This window comes from Apiospora marii (genome assembly GCF_038362585.1).
Source record: "Apiospora marii strain CBS 49790 chromosome Unknown utg000014l_segment0_segment0, whole genome shotgun sequence".
NCBI lineage: Eukaryota > Fungi > Ascomycota > Sordariomycetes > Amphisphaeriales > Apiosporaceae > Apiospora > Apiospora marii.
Genome location: NW_027117385.1, coordinates 304,663 through 322,680, shown reverse-complemented (window position 1 = coordinate 322,680; position 18,018 = coordinate 304,663). Strand labels below are relative to the sequence as shown.

The 18,018-nt window shown below is 54.2% G+C and overlaps 8 protein-coding genes across 8 annotated transcripts; 5 read left to right on the top strand and 3 right to left on the bottom strand.

Moving 5' to 3' along the window:
- Window positions 1-611: 611 nt before the first annotated feature.
- PG985_016286 (uncharacterized protein) lies at window positions 612-2,227 on the top strand (the record flags this gene model as incomplete). The annotated part of the gene is made up of 2 exons (XM_066836052.1): window positions 612-1,347; window positions 1,428-2,227. The coding sequence occupies 2 exons, from the start codon at window positions 612-614 to the stop codon at window positions 2,225-2,227; spliced, it is 1,536 nt and encodes a 511-aa protein (XP_066676068.1).
- A 648-nt stretch (window positions 2,228-2,875) lies between these two features.
- PG985_016285 (uncharacterized protein) lies at window positions 2,876-3,337 on the top strand (the record flags this gene model as incomplete). The annotated part of the gene is made up of 1 exon (XM_066836051.1): window positions 2,876-3,337. One exon carries the CDS (start codon window positions 2,876-2,878, stop codon window positions 3,335-3,337), a length of 462 nt encoding a protein of 153 aa, XP_066676067.1.
- Window positions 3,338-3,672: 335 nt separating this feature from the next.
- On the bottom strand, window positions 3,673-4,569 carry PG985_016284 (uncharacterized protein; the record flags this gene model as incomplete). The annotated part of the gene is made up of 2 exons (XM_066836050.1): window positions 3,673-4,488; window positions 4,543-4,569. The coding sequence occupies 2 exons, from the start codon at window positions 4,567-4,569 to the stop codon at window positions 3,673-3,675; spliced, it is 843 nt and encodes a 280-aa protein (XP_066676066.1).
- Window positions 4,570-5,430: 861 nt separating this feature from the next.
- On the bottom strand, window positions 5,431-6,299 carry PG985_016283 (uncharacterized protein; the record flags this gene model as incomplete). Its single annotated transcript, XM_066836049.1, has 2 exons — window positions 5,431-6,013; window positions 6,079-6,299. 2 exons carry the CDS (start codon window positions 6,297-6,299, stop codon window positions 5,431-5,433), a joined length of 804 nt encoding a protein of 267 aa, XP_066676065.1.
- A 1,024-nt stretch (window positions 6,300-7,323) lies between these two features.
- Window positions 7,324-9,420, top strand: PG985_016282 (ubiquitin-conjugating enzyme E2-16 kDa; the record flags this gene model as incomplete). The annotated part of the gene is made up of 3 exons (XM_066836048.1): window positions 7,324-7,455; window positions 7,521-8,111; window positions 8,152-9,420. 3 exons carry the CDS (start codon window positions 7,324-7,326, stop codon window positions 9,418-9,420), a joined length of 1,992 nt encoding a protein of 663 aa, XP_066676064.1.
- A 589-nt stretch (window positions 9,421-10,009) lies between these two features.
- On the bottom strand, window positions 10,010-10,736 carry PG985_016281 (uncharacterized protein; the record flags this gene model as incomplete). The annotated part of the gene is made up of 2 exons (XM_066836047.1): window positions 10,010-10,290; window positions 10,406-10,736. The coding sequence occupies 2 exons, from the start codon at window positions 10,734-10,736 to the stop codon at window positions 10,010-10,012; spliced, it is 612 nt and encodes a 203-aa protein (XP_066676063.1).
- A 920-nt stretch (window positions 10,737-11,656) lies between these two features.
- PG985_016280 (uncharacterized protein) lies at window positions 11,657-16,705 on the top strand (the record flags this gene model as incomplete). The annotated part of the gene is made up of 2 exons (XM_066836046.1): window positions 11,657-11,868; window positions 12,127-16,705. 2 exons carry the CDS (start codon window positions 11,657-11,659, stop codon window positions 16,703-16,705), a joined length of 4,791 nt encoding a protein of 1,596 aa, XP_066676062.1.
- A 345-nt stretch (window positions 16,706-17,050) lies between these two features.
- PG985_016279 (uncharacterized protein) lies at window positions 17,051-17,740 on the top strand (the record flags this gene model as incomplete). Its single annotated transcript, XM_066836045.1, has 1 exon — window positions 17,051-17,740. The coding sequence occupies one exon, from the start codon at window positions 17,051-17,053 to the stop codon at window positions 17,738-17,740; it is 690 nt and encodes a 229-aa protein (XP_066676061.1).
- Window positions 17,741-18,018: the final 278 nt, after the last annotated feature.

The window sequence follows — 18,018 nt, the reverse complement described above, 5'->3', positions numbered from 1 at the left end:
CCTTGCATGCTTAATTGCCCCCCGATATGCTGTTATTCCCGGCAGGGCTCAATCGAATCGCGCTCGAATTGCCTCTGGCTGCAGTCAATCGGCCTTATATCCACCCTATATAACTGCTACTCCCGGTTCTAGTCTCTTGTTTTCGCCAGCATCGCATCGTCATTGGAAATTGCTACCATACCAAACATTACAGCACTACTACGCGCCAAAGCACCCAGACCCAGACCCCTACCTCCGTTTTTTTGGTACATGGATACATCACAATTCATTCTCTGACCTACCCTTGCGATCATTTCTACGTGCTTGCCCGTTCTCGAATTCTGGGGGAACCGCATCGCAACTGCTTCCATTTGGTTTTTGGTTTGGCAACTATTGATCTTTGCGGCGGATCAGCTTTGACTTCTTTCGGATAGTGAGTGTTGTGCATGAGCGATTTCCCTCGTCCGCCTCTGCCATTCCCACATAGGCAGCTCTCCTACCACCCAATCCCCAGTCGAGCCCAGCAGAGCCCAGTCAAGCCCACTGTATTTTCAAAACACAACATCTTCGCGTTCGCTCTTTTTGTTTACCGCCCCTTCTTCTCCCCCCTTAGCTCTACCGAGCCCGTGACCATGTCGTCTAACAACTCGCGAGCCCGCAGAACCGCCAGGCAGCTCAACGAGCTCTCCAGCGAACTTAGTAAGCATTGGGAAGAGCCTCTGGGTCCCCGGAGACACACTCCTTTCTCCGCATCCCGCTCTCCCTCCGCCTCCACGGCCCACTCCCCGCGCAAGGCTTCCATCCCGTCCCTGCCGCATCAGCATTCGCACTCGCACTCGCACTCCCATTCGCGTTCGCATTCGCAGTCCTTCTCGCGCGACGACACTCCCTCGGCCCCGCGCCCTTCTGCTTCCCGACCAAAGTCCAAGTCGCGCAGCCAGTCTCGCTCCGAGATCCCGCTATCCAACCCCTCCGCAGGCTCACGTCCGCCGGAGCCGCCATCCGCGCCCCAGCCCGAAGAGGCCTCGTCGCAATCCCAGTCCAAGGAGGGCACATCGGCGAATACCGAGAGCGAGACGCCTCCTAGGAAGGCGCAGTCTGGTGGTCCTCGTCCTAAGAAGAGCAAGACCCATCGAGCCTCTAAGTCGGGCAATTTGTCCCAGTCAGAAAGCGAAATGTCGCAGCGGAATCGTCCCCGCGGCCCGAGCCGCACCAACGAAGCGGTCGGCCGCGGCGAGGAGTTCCAGCTTTGGCAGAATACCCGGGAAAGGATGGCGGCGGTGTTGAAGTCCATCAACGAAACTAGCCGCATGACCCGGGATGTCGCTGCGAACGACAAGAGCGCGGCCGCCAAAGACAAGGCTGGTGGTAAGTTGCCTCGTTACACGTTCTCCGAGCTGTCTGTTTTTGCTGACATAAACTAGAATCACCCGCCCAATTTCTTAAAGAGATGGACAGACTCCTTCGAGCCGGCGTCAAGGTGACCGACGCTACCTCGGCGGAAATCAAGCAGATCATAGAACAGCTGAAGATCCTCAAAGCAGTAAAGGAGGCCAACGAGATGGAGACCGGCAACCAGCTGACATCCACGTCGCGATCGGCTACCCAACGCGCGAAAGAATCGGCTACTGCATCGTCGTCTGTGTATGACTTTGACGGTGCCGGTGATTCGCCGGTGCCGTCTCCCAACCCAAGCGCCTCGCGTCGAAGTGCCGGCGGCGCAGGAAGCAGCAAAGGGGATCGCGACTCTGTCCCCCCGAAGCTGGATCGGTCGACACCAGCAGCCAAGGCTGGCAGTGTTGAGCCTCAAGGCGCCGCCTCGGCCGCGGCTAGCGCAGCACGATCCAAGGTGTCATTTTCGAAAGGGGACCACGTCGCTTTCAAACCCAAAGGCGCCAACAACGAGCCGACGGACTGGATCCTCGGCTACGTCCAGGAAGTACGAGGGGAAGGCAAGTCGCGTCGATACAAGGTCATTGATGCAGACCCGGACGAGGCCGGCAACCGAAGCGAATTCCGGACCAGCGCCAGCAACATGATTGCCATCTCCAAGGAGAAGGACCCCTTGCCTTCATTAGACACGGGCAAGGTGGTGCTAGCTCTGTATCCTAATACGACGACGTTCTACAAGGCCGAGGTGATGGGCATGACGGAAGATGGCAATGTCAACTTGAAGTTCGAAGGTGAAGAGAGTAGCAATACGATGCAATCTGTCACCCGACATTACGTCTTGGAGTACCGGGGTTAATGGAATGGATTTGCTTCAAGAATTTCAACGGCAGCGAATGGCGCAAAAGGCAGGGGGGTTCATGGGGCATGGAGTTCATGGGACCACAGGGATACAGGTTCACCCATAGTGTTTAGTCTAGATCAGACCGTTTGTCGTTTATTTACCCCGGTTGGTAGGGTACAGCGATTCAATCAAGACGTATTTCTGCATCATTAACGATGCAGAACAATGCCAATCCGTCTCGCATCCGTGGCTGTGAATACTTTCTGATTGAGATATCGTTTGACCGAAAGTTGAACCATAGAAGCAAGCTTATTAAGGCAATGGGTGTTTGCTGCTTGTGTCTACGATTTTGACTTGCGTTTCGAGACACGGGGAGATATTCTGAGACCTTTCTTTTATCGCAAAGAAGGTGAAAGACCGGAAGGATAGGAGAGAACCTGCCAGAATGAAGCTCAAAACGGTAAACGACTCCCATGCTGTGCGTCGAGATTTGGCTATATATACCAGCCTACGTAGCGATCTCTACTTTGCTTTCCCCAGAGATCACTCTACCATCAAGCAGCACCAAGCAATACCAAACAAGAAACACTATCACGCTTTCATCATATCCACACCCTATTTTTATTCATTCCCCTATCACAACCGAACAAAACACCTCCCACCATGGCCTCCCTCCACACCACCTCCTACCACCTCCCCCCCTGGCTCCCCTTCGTCAAGTCGTCCAACAACAGCTCGACCATCTCGTCATGGCTCGTCAGCCACTGCACCATCTGGCACCTGCTCTACACGGCCGGCCTCGTCGCCGCCTTTGTGGCCGGCGGCGTCCTGGGCCATTTGTATTGGCGCCGCGTCCGGGCCTGGGCCCGGCGCAGCCACGCCCGGGTCCACCGGTGGACGAGCGCGCGGCGGGACGAGGTTATGGTCCGGTGGGACGGGGTCGTTGCGCGACTGGAGGGGGCCGTCGCGGGTTGGAAGAATCAGGGGAGTACCGACAAGGGACAGCCTGTCATCACCGTCACCTTTCCGGAGGAGAGGGAGCGCCCGTCATCACCTGGTCAACAGGGCGGCAACGGCGGCAGTAAGCGGAAGCGAAGACATCACATCCCCGGCATGGGCAAATAGGTCATTGGAGAGTTGAGGACTTCGACCGATGTCACAGAACGATGGGGGAACGTGGGTGTTGGAAGGACTACGATGGAAGGCCTTCGACAGGAGTAACGAATTCTCAGCAAGGGGATGCTGAACAGAGTAGTAGACACACCAATAGACGGAGTTAAACGCTATGAAGCTTCTGGACTAAACCACTTCTATCAAACCATTTCTATCATCGTGATAATCAGAACGAGTGACTGGCTGTGTGACTGTGACTGACCGACTAAACAATGCATTCCGAAGTATTCCTTCCGTCGTTGAACAGACTGCGTTTCCCCATGACCGTGAAAAGAAAAATCACCACCTTATTTCTGCCAATTCATGCGCTGAGCCACTGCCCGGTTGGGCACCGCTATGTCTTGAAGAGGCGCACGCCGAATGGCGTTGTCCCGATGCTCCCGGTCCTCCAGCTTAATATGAGGGCTGGCTCGTTGCCGGTCTTGCTCCCGTTGAACCGTACGCCGGCTGGCGCCATTCCCACCGTTGGCAGTTGCTGCTGCTCGACGTTTGTTCAACTTTTTCCAGCGTCTGGCAGCTGGCGACCGAGCCAGGGCAGAGGCAGCTGCTTTCGGCGAGACGCTGCCGCCTCTCGCGTCTCCCCTTCCTCGCTGCGGCTCCCTCTCCCGGCCGTACTTGGTTCCGAAAAGGGCCAGGTTGGCGAGCTCGCGTCTAGCTCTTACAAGTTGATCTTGCAGTCGGTTAACCCCCTCGAGGCAGTCGAGGACTCCATTGAGCTTCCGAGGCGAAAGGGCGTTACGGCGCAGCTCGCGGCAGAGTTTGACCTTGTCACGAGCGGGGGAGTAGTGGTCCGGATATGCTGTAAAAGCCTTGTTCTCGGCGGCCCGTGGCAGCTCGCGCTGGCGCTGTTGGGCCGGCGTCACTACCGACGATGGGGGGAAGAGAAACGGGTTCTTGGAGGGCGGCACCGGCTTGTGGCTGGCGAGCCAGGCCGTTCTGGACAGGGCGGCCACGGCAGGGGCGGGGCTCGTGAAGGGTGCTGGTGGCGGCGGCTGCTTCGAGACGACCGCCGATGAGGTGTTGCCGCCCCAGGCTCCGAAGGGAGGGGGAAGGGCGGGACCGCCCTGGCTGGTGCCGTTGGGTCGTGGCGGGGGATCGAGGAACTAGTTGGATCCACCGTCGGTGTTGGTCGTCGAGGGCCGGAACGGGTTGAAGACCGGACGGTTGACGAAGGGGGAAGCCATGGTGGCCGGGCGGGGAATATGGGTATTGCTGTTGTTGGGGGAGAGAGTAGAGGTGAACATATCGCGTGACGAGCGGCGGGGTTCCAATTCAATTCAATGGAGTATATACGAAAGATATACAGTCCAAAAGAGTGAGTGAGTGACTGGTAGATGTGGATGGATGGAGCTGTCGACGCGTATGATGATGCTGATGGATGGTGGGTGGAAGTCCAAGAAGATTGGGAAGATGCAATTGATGGGATGTTGTTGGGGCCAGAGACCACTTGAATGGAATTGGGTGGTGCTGGGCCAGCCGCGCTTTCTCGTTTGGCTGTTTGCCAGATGCAGCAACGTTGAACTGGAAAGCAGGAGACTGCTGCTTCCAAAACCACTTGGTCAGTGTGGATTCCCTTGTGGTATAACCATATCCCCTTGATGGCGATAGCGCTGCTCTTGGAATAATACTTCTGGTGGATGATCGGCAGGCCGGTTTATTCCATTGAATACGATGTTCAACGGAATAATCATTATACTAATACCATCAAGCGATCCCTGATACGTAAAGTAGACATGAGCATACGATGGCATCTTGCGCAACTTGGTACTTCCTTGCATGTGTTGAGCATCATGTCATAGCTCTCACTCAGCGAGGTTACGCCAAGCTGCCCGGCAATTGAACCCCAACTGCCGTCCCGCAGGAAGCTACCCCGCCAACACTTGGGATGATCTGGTGGGGACTGTTCTCATTTACTTCTGCAGCAAAGCACAGTATTGGAAAGCATTCACAAGGTGAGTGAACCCGAGTTTTGAAAACAGGGTACCTCTTAGTATGTTTCTATTAGAAATTCGGTAGTAGACAGGGAAATTGTATCAGATCCCCCTCTATTTTGTACCAAGATTCTTCACCATCCCCTGGAAAGCCTGCCGGCGCCCCTCCTCGATCTTGATCGTGTTCTCGCGGTTCGGCCCCACGACGATCTCGTCCTCGCCCCGCGCCAGGCCCGCCCAGGCCGCGTCGGTGAACTCCTGGAGCGTGATGCCGATGTCGCCCAGCCCCCGCGCCACCAGGTCCGGCTGCTGCGTGTGCAGCTCCGTCTGCACGGCGGGCGGCAGAATCTCGACCATCTTGATATGCTGGCTGTGCTCGTCGGCCACCAGCTGCGCCCGCACCGACCACAGCAGCGAGTGCAGCGCCGCCTTGGTCGCGCAGTAGTTGCCGCACCGCGGCATCGGCACCACCGCCAGGCCCGACGTCACGGCGATGACGGCCGCCGGGTTGGAAGGGCCCCGGGCCTGCAGGTGCGGCAGGAAGTGCGTCAGCAGCGAGATGTACGCCGTGTAGTTGGTTGTAATCTCCTGGTTCACCCGGCTGAGGTCGATGCCCTGGGGGTTGGTGAAGTCCAGCGTCCGCTGGATGCCCGAGTTGAGCATGACGGCGTCCACGTTGGGGTGTTGCTTAAGGAGGCTGCAAATTGCGTTGTTAGCATGCGGTCAGGCCTCCCTGCAGGCGCAATGGAGGAAGGAGCTTACCCCTCGACCCACGACTTGATGCTCTCCAGGTGGGTGATGTCGAACTGCGACGCGGCGCACTTGTCGGCGCCGTGCTTGGAGACGAACTCGTCGAGCCGGTCCTTGCGGCGGCCGACACCGATGACGAAAACCCCGTTCTCGATCATGCGCTCCGCCAGCGCGAGGCCGATGCCAGACGTGGCACCGATGATGACAACATTCTTGTAAGGGAAAGAAGACATGATATTGATGCCCAGTCGGTCTTTTATCTTATTTTTTATTCAGCAAGATTGGTGGTTGAAATCGTGGTAGTTACCTTAATCTTGAGGTTCTTCAAGCTGTCATAGCTATCCGTGAATCAGAGCTACAGAGTACGCCGTCTTCATATACCTAAGCAGGCTAAGCTTTCTCGACTCCATAAAAACCCGCTGGCCGCTCGCGCATTATCCATGATCCTCACACATGCTTGTTCGTCCGGTGATTGGATCGTCTTTCTGGGCGGACCGTCGTACATAGGTTTTAGCTGTGGGTTCAGGTTCGACTCAGTCTTCGAACAGCTACAGGGGTGACGGGTTCCATCGTAGCGTTGTCTGCCCCGCGCCCTCGGTTGTGGCGACCACAAGCAGTGACGTCTACACGTAACACCGACGTGTTCCCCTTGCCAAATCCGCCTCATCCGACTAACTCTTCGTAAACAACGTCAAATGCATGTTTCACTTACTTAATGTTGATATCTATCTTTTTCTGCTTCTATTTATCCAAGGAAACGTCTGGTTAGTAAACGAAGCCTTGGCTTCGCCTACAGTAGCCGGTAACATCGGTCGCATCATCCACCATATCAGCGCCATTCTTTAACACGATGGTCAAATGGTCAGAGATCAGTTTCATTCAGACTGAAATTAATCAAAACATTACACGTAGATAGCGACGAATATAAGTGGTATATCATTGCGGTCTTTCTAGATTGACCATGCCAGCTGGCTTCAGAAGATTCCCGGATTCCGCACAACTGCATGATGTGAACGACCAACCCCGTGTCTCCTTCGCAGCCCCCCAAAAGATCTGAATTCCGCCCATGGCTGTAGACGTCAACTGCAGAGAAAGCAGCAGGGATTGGCTGGAATGCACCTTGCTGCGCCTACTAGCAGCAGCACAGCCTTCTTGACAACGCTCGTTGCTTACCTAGACCTAGCCCTCAAAAAACCGTGACGTTCGCTGATCCCATCTCCAGCATTCAGTAACTGCTGCCGGTTTGCTGTTGATGCCATGGCCGAGGTTGCTGGACTCGCCCTGGGCGTACTGGGTATCGCCGGCCTTTTTACGTCGTGTATCGAAAACTTTGACATAATTGTGCGAGCGAAGAATTTTGGCGAGGAGTTTGATCTATTGTGCACCCAGGTAGGTTTCTCTTTACTTTCGGCCGTCACCATCAGTCTATCGTGACTTGCTCACACGAACCATAGCTCTCGTTGCTGACAATACGCTTGGCGCTATGGGGCGAAACGTTAGGCTTGATGCCGCCTTCATCCATACGAGCGAGACGAGTACCGTACAATCACGCGATTGACCGACACGATATCAAACCATCCATTATTGCATCATTGCACCAGCTCCTGAACCTGCTCTCCAAGGCCGACGTAATCACCGAGCGATACGCCCTTGAATGTACAGCCTCTTCTGCGCAAGCCTATGAGCAGGAGGTTACGCAGACGCCGAGGGGCATGCTCGTCCTGCGCGACTCATTTCAGAAGTTCAAGGAGCGCATCCGAAAGAACCAAACACAAAAGTCGGTGTGGAAGGTGACGCGCTGGTCCGTCCATGACTATGCCCAGTTCGAAACTCTTGTTGATAATATCCGCAAGCTGCTGGATGACTTGGAGAGCATTACTAATGCACTAGGCGTTCTCGAAAGGCAACGGGAACTTCTGCTGCAGGAAGTCGATTCAGTCTCCGATGCGCAGAGCCTGTCTCTTCTCCAGGAAGTCGGATCGTCCAGCTCGGCGTCCATAGCACTGAGAGTCGTTTCGGAAACAGCCAGTGTCCGGCTCACAATAGTTAGATGTGATTCGCAATCATATTATACTGCGAGAACAGGTCGGACAAATGGGACTGACAGCGTTGATGGACTCCACATACGGCAGAAGGGTTCGACCCCAGGAGGCTTTCAGGGAAAAGGACCTCAGCATCAATCAAGACCGGCATGATAACCCTTTCGACGATGGCCTGTTAATAGGCGCCCCAAAGCACGGCTCAATCAATATGCACGAGTCGATACCACAGCATCAGCGATGGATGGACACTCTTCTTTCTACTCGACCAGGCGTCAAGCATTCACTGGCTTTCTCTCCCGATTCTCCCGATGACACCTACTACGGCAAAGCGATCGAGTCTTTCAAAGGTCGAGACTACCAAGTCTCCAGGGAAACATGCTATCGAGTTGCACGTGGACCCCGGAGAAACATGCCACATGTGCGACGAGTCTACAAAGAGCTATGGAACATTCGGCATGCAGCCATACCTTTCATCAGCGCAGTACCTGTCGGCGACGCCCTTGACAGGATACTGGCATGTATTGAAGGACCGCCAGGAACACCGTATCATGGTGGCATCTTCTGGCTCACTGTTCGCATGATTGACTCCCAGCCTCCAGCCATGCGGTTCCATACTCGCATCTACCACCCCAACATCGATCATACTGGCAAGATATGTGCTGATTATATGGGCTGGTGGTACAATAATACAGTGGTGGAAGAGGAGCCGACCAATACACCTTATTATGCCCCACAACTCGGAAACTACGAAAACGAATTGAATCTCTACTCTCTAGGAGCTCTGCTGGTCGCACTTTGCGGGCTTCTGGTCAGTCCAAATGTTGAAGATCCGCTTGTACCCGAGATCGCTCAAACGTTCGTTACCGACTACGATGAATACTGCCGCGCGGCTCGACTATACACGCAGCGATATGCAAGTGCCTCGCGACCAGCTGAAGAAGATCTTGTCTTCCTCGAAGACAGTTACACAACGGATGGACCCACGCATTACGAAGTGCCGGAGTTCAAGCCAAAAACGAATACAATAACACCGTCCCCTAGACACACCGATACCCAAGATTCGACCCAAACGTTTGAAGCCCACATTGCGTCAGTCACTTGTAAACCCATACACGAACGTTGGGCTATTGATCGAGATCGTGAATGGAGGAGAATGCCAAAGCCCATCTATAACAGTCGCTGGGTTGGACCATGGGTTTCCACAAACTACAGAGAAATAAATTTTGAGCTGGAAGCAAACCCGAAAACATCGCTTACAAAAGGCAAACGTCGCACCGATGCTCTATCTGTCTCGTCAAAGAAGCCTATGTAAGTGCTGTTCTTTCCACCCCTGCTACCAAAATGGGTCTCATGCGATAATTTCAGGGCTCTCGAACTTTCTTCCCAGATGATACGTCACCTAGATGCTGCAAGGTGCCACCTTGGTAATCGAGCGCTAAGTACTGATCTTTTGAATTGGGAATCGATCGAGTATATGTGGCAATGAGAAATCACTCTTGCCACACAGCTCGGGAGGGAGGAAAGTTGAGAGTATTCTAGCAACAATTTATGGTAGTGTATTGATGTCTTGCTTTTTACGATAACTGATAGCTTCGTAATTTGATTTTGCAAGGCAGTGGGAAAAAGCGCCTGGCGAGTTATTTGGAAGTAGGAAGCAGATCACGTCGCTATGCGAACAAGAAAGACCATGGTATGTCCAACGCTAGTAGCTGAGCTGCTGGGTACCGTTCTCGTTGGATGCGTCAGGTTCTTTCGCGCAACTACCGAAAGTAGGCAGTTTTGAGGCAGACTGGTCAGAGGTAAACATGACTGGCTGAGTAAAGCCTACTTGTTCAATCTTACAAGCCCCTCTGGGATATCACCATACACCACTTCGTCACAAACCACAAGCCAGAATCATCTTACTCAGACTCATCCCCCTCCTCGTCCTCGTCCTCGTCATCATCTTCGATCTCGATGATCTCCGGGGCACTCTTGATTCCAACGCGTTTCGGGAATGGCTTGGCGGCCACATGCCTTTCGACAATGCACCCCCTATTCTTGCAATTTCTGTCACAGCAATCCCAAATGAAGCCGTCGGGGCATTCATCTCGACGCCAGTCTGTGTGCACGTCTATGCCCTCAGAATGGTATGCGACCTCGTCGTCATCCGGGAACATCTCCTCGTCCAAAGTGAGTTCACCTGGTGCAAAGTTCAGCAAGGAGTACAAGGATCTAGCCCAGGGATTCGCGTGACCATCATCGGTCTTTTGCGAGATTGCCCTACTCGGGGTCGCGGGAGGCGGGCATGGACTTACCATCATGATAGCGGCAGCTTGTCTTGGTGTTCTTGGTGACATCGAAGACCTGCTTACAGTTCTGACAGGGCTCGTATCGCGAATGCGCCGTGCTATCGTCCTCCAGTTTCTGCTTCTTGTTGGGGGCGGAATCTTCCTCCTTGGAATCGCTGTCGCTGGCCGCGCGTTTCACGGCAGACCCCGTGATCAGGAGACGCGCCGCCGCTTCCTGGCGAAAATCTTCTGAGGCGTCGCACATAGTCCTGAAAACGCTCTTCAGCGTCGGGAGGTCCAGCTTGTCGATGGCCTCCGCTAAGAGTACCTTGCTCCTGTCTCCACTTTGGTCGGTCATGGTGATGGTCGAATTGACTTGACAAGATGGGTTGGATGGTGGTAGTTGAATTAAAGAACGCGCTCGGGGCTCACAGACGCGTTTCACATGATATCATCCGAACACTGGAGTTCGCATCCCTGCATGACCAAAGTTTGAGCAGGGGTCTTCCACGTTAGCGGAATATATATGGACCCAACTACATATCAAGCAGCATTCAACTCGTCGATCTGATCTACCTCACCATCAATCCAAGAAGCAATATCTAGACGCATTCGTGAAGGCAATAATCGGCGAAAACTCTGAGATAAGAGCCACACAGCCCCAATGCTTGGCTTGTGTCCTCGCGGTGGGACGAAGTGGTGCTCTGGTGAACCGACCAGGGGCAGTCGGACCAGGTGCGATCTCTGAAAGCAAGAGTGGATGACTGGAAAAGCGATGCAGGGTTGGCTATCTTTGCCACCATTTGTAGGGAACAATTTGCGAAGCATACAGCCCCTGGCTTACACATGTCATGATTCGGCTTATCTATCCGACATCGGTTGCCTTTAGCCGACTAATCATATCGACGCATTCGGCACGACTAGTTAGTTCAGTTGGCGCTAAGTCTCTGGAACCTCGCTGACGCTCTCGGTAAGCCGGCTGATACTCTCGGCGAGCTGGCTGATACCCTCGGTGAACTGGTCGGTGCTCGACGATGAGCGCTGGTGACATTTGTGAGAGCATCAGCCGGCTCAGCCGGATCGGCAAATTCAAGGACCCAGGTCGAAGTGACCCTTCTGATAGGGGTGGTTATTGTCCGTAAAAGCTCGTACGCTGATAAGAATAGCACGCGCTACCTCAGCATCGAGCACATTGTTTTTGGCACATTATCATTCCCATAAGCCACCATTCAGTCTTAGTCGTACATGCGGCTGGTTCGAGAGCTTCTTTAATACGGCATGGCGAGCGGTACAACATCTACTGTGTATGCAGCCCAGCTCCCGCAAACTACCCCTGGGAAGCCGTTGGTAAATTACATCCAGCTTGCGACGGAAACGCAGCCAGACTACTGCAACGATGGTCGTCAGGATACACCCGCCGAGGAGGTCATGGGACAGCAGGCGCAGTCTACTGAAGGCCGTACTGTTCGAATGGATGCTACTACACCATTGTATGTCTTCCTTCCAGCTCATTTAGTATACGAAGATGCTGACCATGCCTCACCTCGGTGTTTCTCAGAGCTATGGGTCTGCGTTCACCGAATGAACAGACCCCTGGTTCAGACCGTGAGGAGCTTACACTTCAGGTCGTCCAAGGCTCGGATCAACCAGGTCTAGTTGATTTAATGAAGCTAACTTACCGTCGTAATTGTTGCTGACTATATGGTAGAGGTACTACGCCGAGAAATTCTTGATTGGATACCTCATAGCTCTTACGATATTATCCAAGACGATAACCTCAGTAGCAGCCTACCAACTACAGGTAAATGGCTCTTTGGCCGTGAGGCGTTCCGGGAATGGAAAGATGGAGGACCTTCCAATTTCCTTTGGGTCACGGGCAAAGCTGGCAGCGGGAAGTCCCATCTCGCTGCCCATACCATTCAACACCTTCGAGAGAGCTGTCTTGGCCGTGATGCCCTTATTCTAAGAGGTCATGATAAACCCACAGCCCTAGCATACTGTTATTGCAGTCCGAACATGAACACCAAGACATCTTCCAGTGGTACAGTCCCAGTTATCTCAACCTTACTGGGTTCGATCTTGAGACAGCTCTACGCTCAACTGCCAAGAGATAGACACGTTGAAGCCATTCGGAAACGCTATATGGAGAGTCGATTCGACGGTATCCGAACAGATGAGATTATGGATGGCATCCGGAGTGCAGTCCATAATTTCACTCGAGCCTACATCATCGTCGACGGGCTTGACGAATGCAGCGGGCTTCGGGGCGACGACATCGAAAATTTATGCCAATTCCTTGGGTCTTTGGCAGAAAAGGAGCTGATTAGTCCTACACAAATCCACGTGTTCAGTCGGGCCGGCTGCCCGGCCATTAGCGATATTCCTCTGGATGCTGTCGAGATATCAGTCGACGACGGTTCGAATGCAAACGACATCAAAGCTTTCATTGAAGACAAAACCGTGGGCTTGGCAAAGAAGCCCTCCGCGCTGCAACATATCCGAAACCGGCTTCTGTATGGCGCAGATGGTGTCTTCCTCTGGGTTTCTTTAAGCATCAAAATCATCGAGATGGAGACATCAGACAGAACCAAGATGACGGCAGCGCAACGCATGTCACAAGGTGTGGATCAACTGTACCTTATGATTCTGCAAAGGATCTTGGCTCAGCCCACCTCTCGACGCGAATTAGCCTTAAAAACACTTTTATGGGCCGCCTATTCCCAGGAACCGCTGTCAAAGACGGAGACGATCCACGCGCTCAGCTTTCAGCCTGGCATGGTCGAACTCGACAACGACGATCTCATCGATGAGAAGCTCGTCCTGTCTAGCTGCTATGGTCTAGTGGATGTGAAAGATGATCAGTTCCAGCTTCTTCACTTTTCCCTTGCGGAGTTCCTGAAGTCGGACGCCGCTATGGATGCCATCCATTCGAACCGCCCCAGGGGCAAGGAAGAGGAAGCCGATGCGGTACTTGCTACACTATGCATGGGCTACCTGCTGCTTGATGAATTCAAACGAGGGTCTGTCGACAACCCAGAAGATCTCGAAGACCTGGCCGAGAGATATCCGCTGCTCCCTCATGCTGCCAGGCATTGGGGTACCTACCTCCGACATTCTCAAAGCCCAAAGAACATCGAGCTGGCGTGCCAAATACTACTAAGCTCAAGCAGTCGCAACTTCGTGATACAGGCTTTGCATTTCTACAACACGCTCGGGCATCACCATGCTACATTCAAACGGCCCGAGTCGGTACAGGTGCTTCATGTGCTTGCCGCCTTCGGGCTTCAAGACCTTCTCAGCTGGTTCCCCGAAGCTGCAACACAAATCGATATACCTGACGAGTTCTCCTGGTATCCGATCGATTATGCCATGGCACAGGGGCATGAAACCATGTCCAAGTGGCTCCTGTCCCGCGGGAGAATCTCGAAACCGGAACCACCATCTGGCAGCAGCATCGACACCCACAAAGAAACAACGACCCAACCTCTGAGCCGTCGCATTAATCTCGTCGTAGAGGCGGCAAAACACAAGTGGGCAGATATGATGTCGAGTGCCGTGGTGGCAGGGTTTGACGACGATGACGATGTCCTCTTTCCAAGGCATTCGAGAAGAGATCATATTAGACCGCGCGAAGTTCTCGACGCTGACTGGCACGAAGCGGCGTCCTCTGGGGACATGGATACGGCAGAAGTGCTGATCAAGTCCGGCGCTGACCCCAACATAAGGGACAGGCTCGGAGTTACGCCCCTTATGATGGCGGCGAGGTGGTCAGGCATAAGCATGGTGAAACAGTTGCTCGATTGTGGTGCAGATATCAACATGCAAACCTACGATGGCGCAACGGCTCTCCATTTCTTGGCATCCCGTCTCGAGAACAAAGCAGGTACCGAGATGATTTGCCTTCTTTGCGACCGCGGTGCCGACACGGAGAAACGGAATGACGCAGGTGTCACGCCTTTGCTCGAAGCTGCTGAGCATGACAACCCAGGTGCCGTTCAGTCCCTTTTATCAAAAGGGGCGACTCTGACAGCGCGAAACCGGACTCACTCCAATATTCTCCACTTGGCGAGCAAGCATGGCAGTTCTCAGGTACTCAAGTTCTTGTTGGATGATCGGGATCCAGACAACATGGAACTAAAACATATAGCTGGTCTGCCATTGGCAAAAATGACATCTCTATGCTATGCGGACCAAGAGGGCTGGTGGCCCCTCTATCATGCTGTGGCGTCTGGAAACGTCGAGTATGCAGGACACATCTGTGATCTTGACCCAGACCAGATCGACAAGGAAGACGGGAATGGCTACACACCTCTGTATCTCGCGGTTCTTGAGTCTCAAGTGCCCATGATTGACTTCCTGCTGGTTCGAGGGGCCGGTATGAACATCATATGCGGCTCTACCGACTACACCCCTTTGCACCTAGCCATGACGGGTCTGCCCCTCGACGTCGCCACTGCCCTCCTCGCGAGGGGGGCTGACCCCGCTTTGGAAAACACCGCTGGCATGTCGGCGTGGGATCTTGCTGCCATCTACGGTGATCAGGCAACCATGCGATTCGTGCTAGACAACGACCCGATGCTACGAGAGGCCGAGGACCGGTTGCAGAGGCTGTTGGCTATAGCGGTCGGCCAGCAAAACGTCGACGTCGTCTCCCTGCTGCTCTCGCCATATGGAAAATACAGTCTCCTGTCCAACACGAAATTGGATAGAGACCTTGGCCTGACGGCCGTTTGGGGCGGTAGCCGCGAGATCTGGCAGATGCTGGTTTCCCGCGACAGTTCACTGGCAGTGGAAACCGATTCCACCGGGCTCAACGCGCTGCACTATGCCGCCATGTTTGGGCGCACAAACTTCATCGGGCATTTCAGCGAGACAGACTTCGATCACATCAACCAGGCAGGATCTTGCAGCAACGAGCAGTACCCGCTCATATGGGCGGCCAAGTGTGGCATGTCGGGTATGGTGCAGGTCTTGTGTGACAAAGGGGTCAGTGTCAACGACGTCGATTCGTATGGGCGGACTGCGCTGCACTACGCAGCCGGCCTCGGATGCAGAAACGCGGTGCAGTCACTACTACGAGCAGATGCAGATGTTCGTACCAGGGACATTGCAGGATTCACGGCCGCGGAGTACGCCACCAGCACCGTATCAGCGTTGCTGGGAGGCGGAGCTGATGGTCTACAATTTTCCAGTCCCCCATGCCATATCGAGGAAGCACGGGAAGCAATCACATCCATCATCCGGAGACTGTGCGATCCAGAGGTTTCGGAAGAAACAGTAGCGACTGGTTACGACAAGGATTCAGATCTGGGGCTGATTCGCATGTTCCTGTTTAAAGTCCGGATGTTTCCAGAAGCCGCTCTGGTGTCGACGAGTTTGTTCGAGGAAGGCCTCAGGTGCTGTGACATTTGCGGAGCCGATATAGAGGGCTCTGGTTTCTACCGTTGTGCAGAGTGCGCGGATGTCGATTTGTGCCCGTCCTGCCACAGCATCTTCACTCGGGGACGAGGCCAAGGGGGCCAGCTGGAGCTGGAAGCGCTCGAGCAGGCGATGCAACCGATCCGAAGAGCGCTTCAAGACGTGAGCCAGTTCGGCATCAACACGCTGCTCCGGGTTCTCGACAGTGCGGGGGACGTGCTCTGGGGATATTTCGCCGAGATAGAAGAGCGGTACCGCCGTTGGTCCAAACACCGGTACAACCTAGAAGAGCAGCAGGAGCAGCAGACGCCCGGATGGATCTTGGTGGGGATTATCAACGACCTGGAGTATCTCAGATACTATGAGTCGTCTTCTGAAGCCTCGAAAGGTGCTGCGGCTCCGGCGGTGTCGGGCTCTCGAGAACGACAGCTGACTTACAATTTTCGGTTGCTGAACCGAGATTACAGTCCGGCACGCGAGCGGCCCTGCTTCGCCTGTTCCTCTCACAGATTCCTGAAGATTTGCAGTCTTGAGGAGCTTCCAGACGAGGATAGGGCCTTTTTCGACGAAAATGGTGCTCTGTCGAACGCTTTCTTAGAGAAGCTTGGGGATGCCATTGCCAACTTGGAACTTACTCAAGTTGCCACAGAGACAGAGCACGAGTTGGGATCGTGGCCGGTTGAGAGTACGCCGGGAACGATGTGCCGCGGCGAAGACTCGATCGATATTGTCGAGGTGCGGAAGAGCCTTCTACAGAAAATGCAGAGCTTACAGCCGGACGACAAGAGTCTCGCGAGGGGGGAGGGAATGGTATTGGAGACGGCGTGGTCGTTGATGCAAGCGGTGGTGTTCGGCGACGAAACTCGGTTCCCAACTTTGGTTGAATTGATGAAGGACTCGGGGAAATGAAATGTTTGCGTTTATAGACTTGAATTTAATGTAGCTAGAATTTCATTTTCTTATATGGGGCCAAACTTACTGGTTGTGCGCGACTGCTGATGCTGTAGTATTCAATGTGACGCATCATGAGGGCGTGTACAGGGTTCCGGCTGTATTCACTCCATCGGGCTTCTGAAACTCCATATGAGAAATAAAATCGATTACCCTTCCCTTTCCAAAATGCTATCCAATTGTGGCATTTATTCAACCCTTCCTGTCGCTCCTCTCACGAACAAGCGAGCATTCGGGGTCACCAACTCAGCAACCCATCAACACCATCACCTTCCCCGAAAATCATTCATCTAAGTCAACAAGATGCAGATCTTTGAGGTTCTCACATCCCTCGGCTTCCTCTTCGGTCTTTTCGGCCTTGCCAGCGCCAATGCTTCTCCCCAAGTCGACGCCGCCCGGTACTTGAACGGCGCAGACGACCACGACGACACCCACCACTGGGCCCCCACCATCACGGCCGCCCCCGCCGTGTCCACCACGCCGCCCGAGATCCTGGCCCGCGCCTCCCTGAAGCCCGTGACGGTGAACCCGGACCTGAAGTACGAGCGCATCGCCAACACGATCCCGCAGGCCGTGTGCGACACCGATAACAACAACTACGAGAACCTGACGGGCCACCGCGGCGACGGCGACGGCCTGGTCTACGACTGCCAGACGCTGTCGGGCTGGCTGCGCGACGACGCCAACTACGGCCGCTTCGTCGTCAACGGCTGGAACTGGGACCAGACGGGCGAGCGCTACCTCGACCTGCTGTGGACCGACCACTGCGCCTTCGGGGCCTTCCGCACCGACTTCCAGCAGGAGGACCTGACCATCGGCGGGCACGACGTCGCCGACCTCATCGACGTGAGCGTGCGCCACTTTTCGTCGCCCAGCCTGGACCCGCCCGTGGTCGAGGCCGATGGGTTCCTGTACTGTGTGATCGACATCCCGGTCGGCTGGGGGCTTTACAACAAGTTTGCCGATGAGCAGGGGCAGTGGGATGTCGATTGAGATGGGGGGCTTATAAGGGCAACGAGGATTCATCATGCTCACGGACGCTTGTGTAATCTCTAGACACAATCAATTAAGGACGGAGGTTTCGCCTACCAATGCATAGTCGTCTTCGATGTGAAACCCATTTCTGGGCATGTCTAGAGGGAGAGGGCAAAAGAGGATATGTTGTTATGCAAGTCCACAGCAACGTACAGTCAACTGGACAGTTATTTGAGAAAATCAATCGCATTAATGGCTAGACTAGGTTCTATCTAGTGGTACATGCAGTACACATT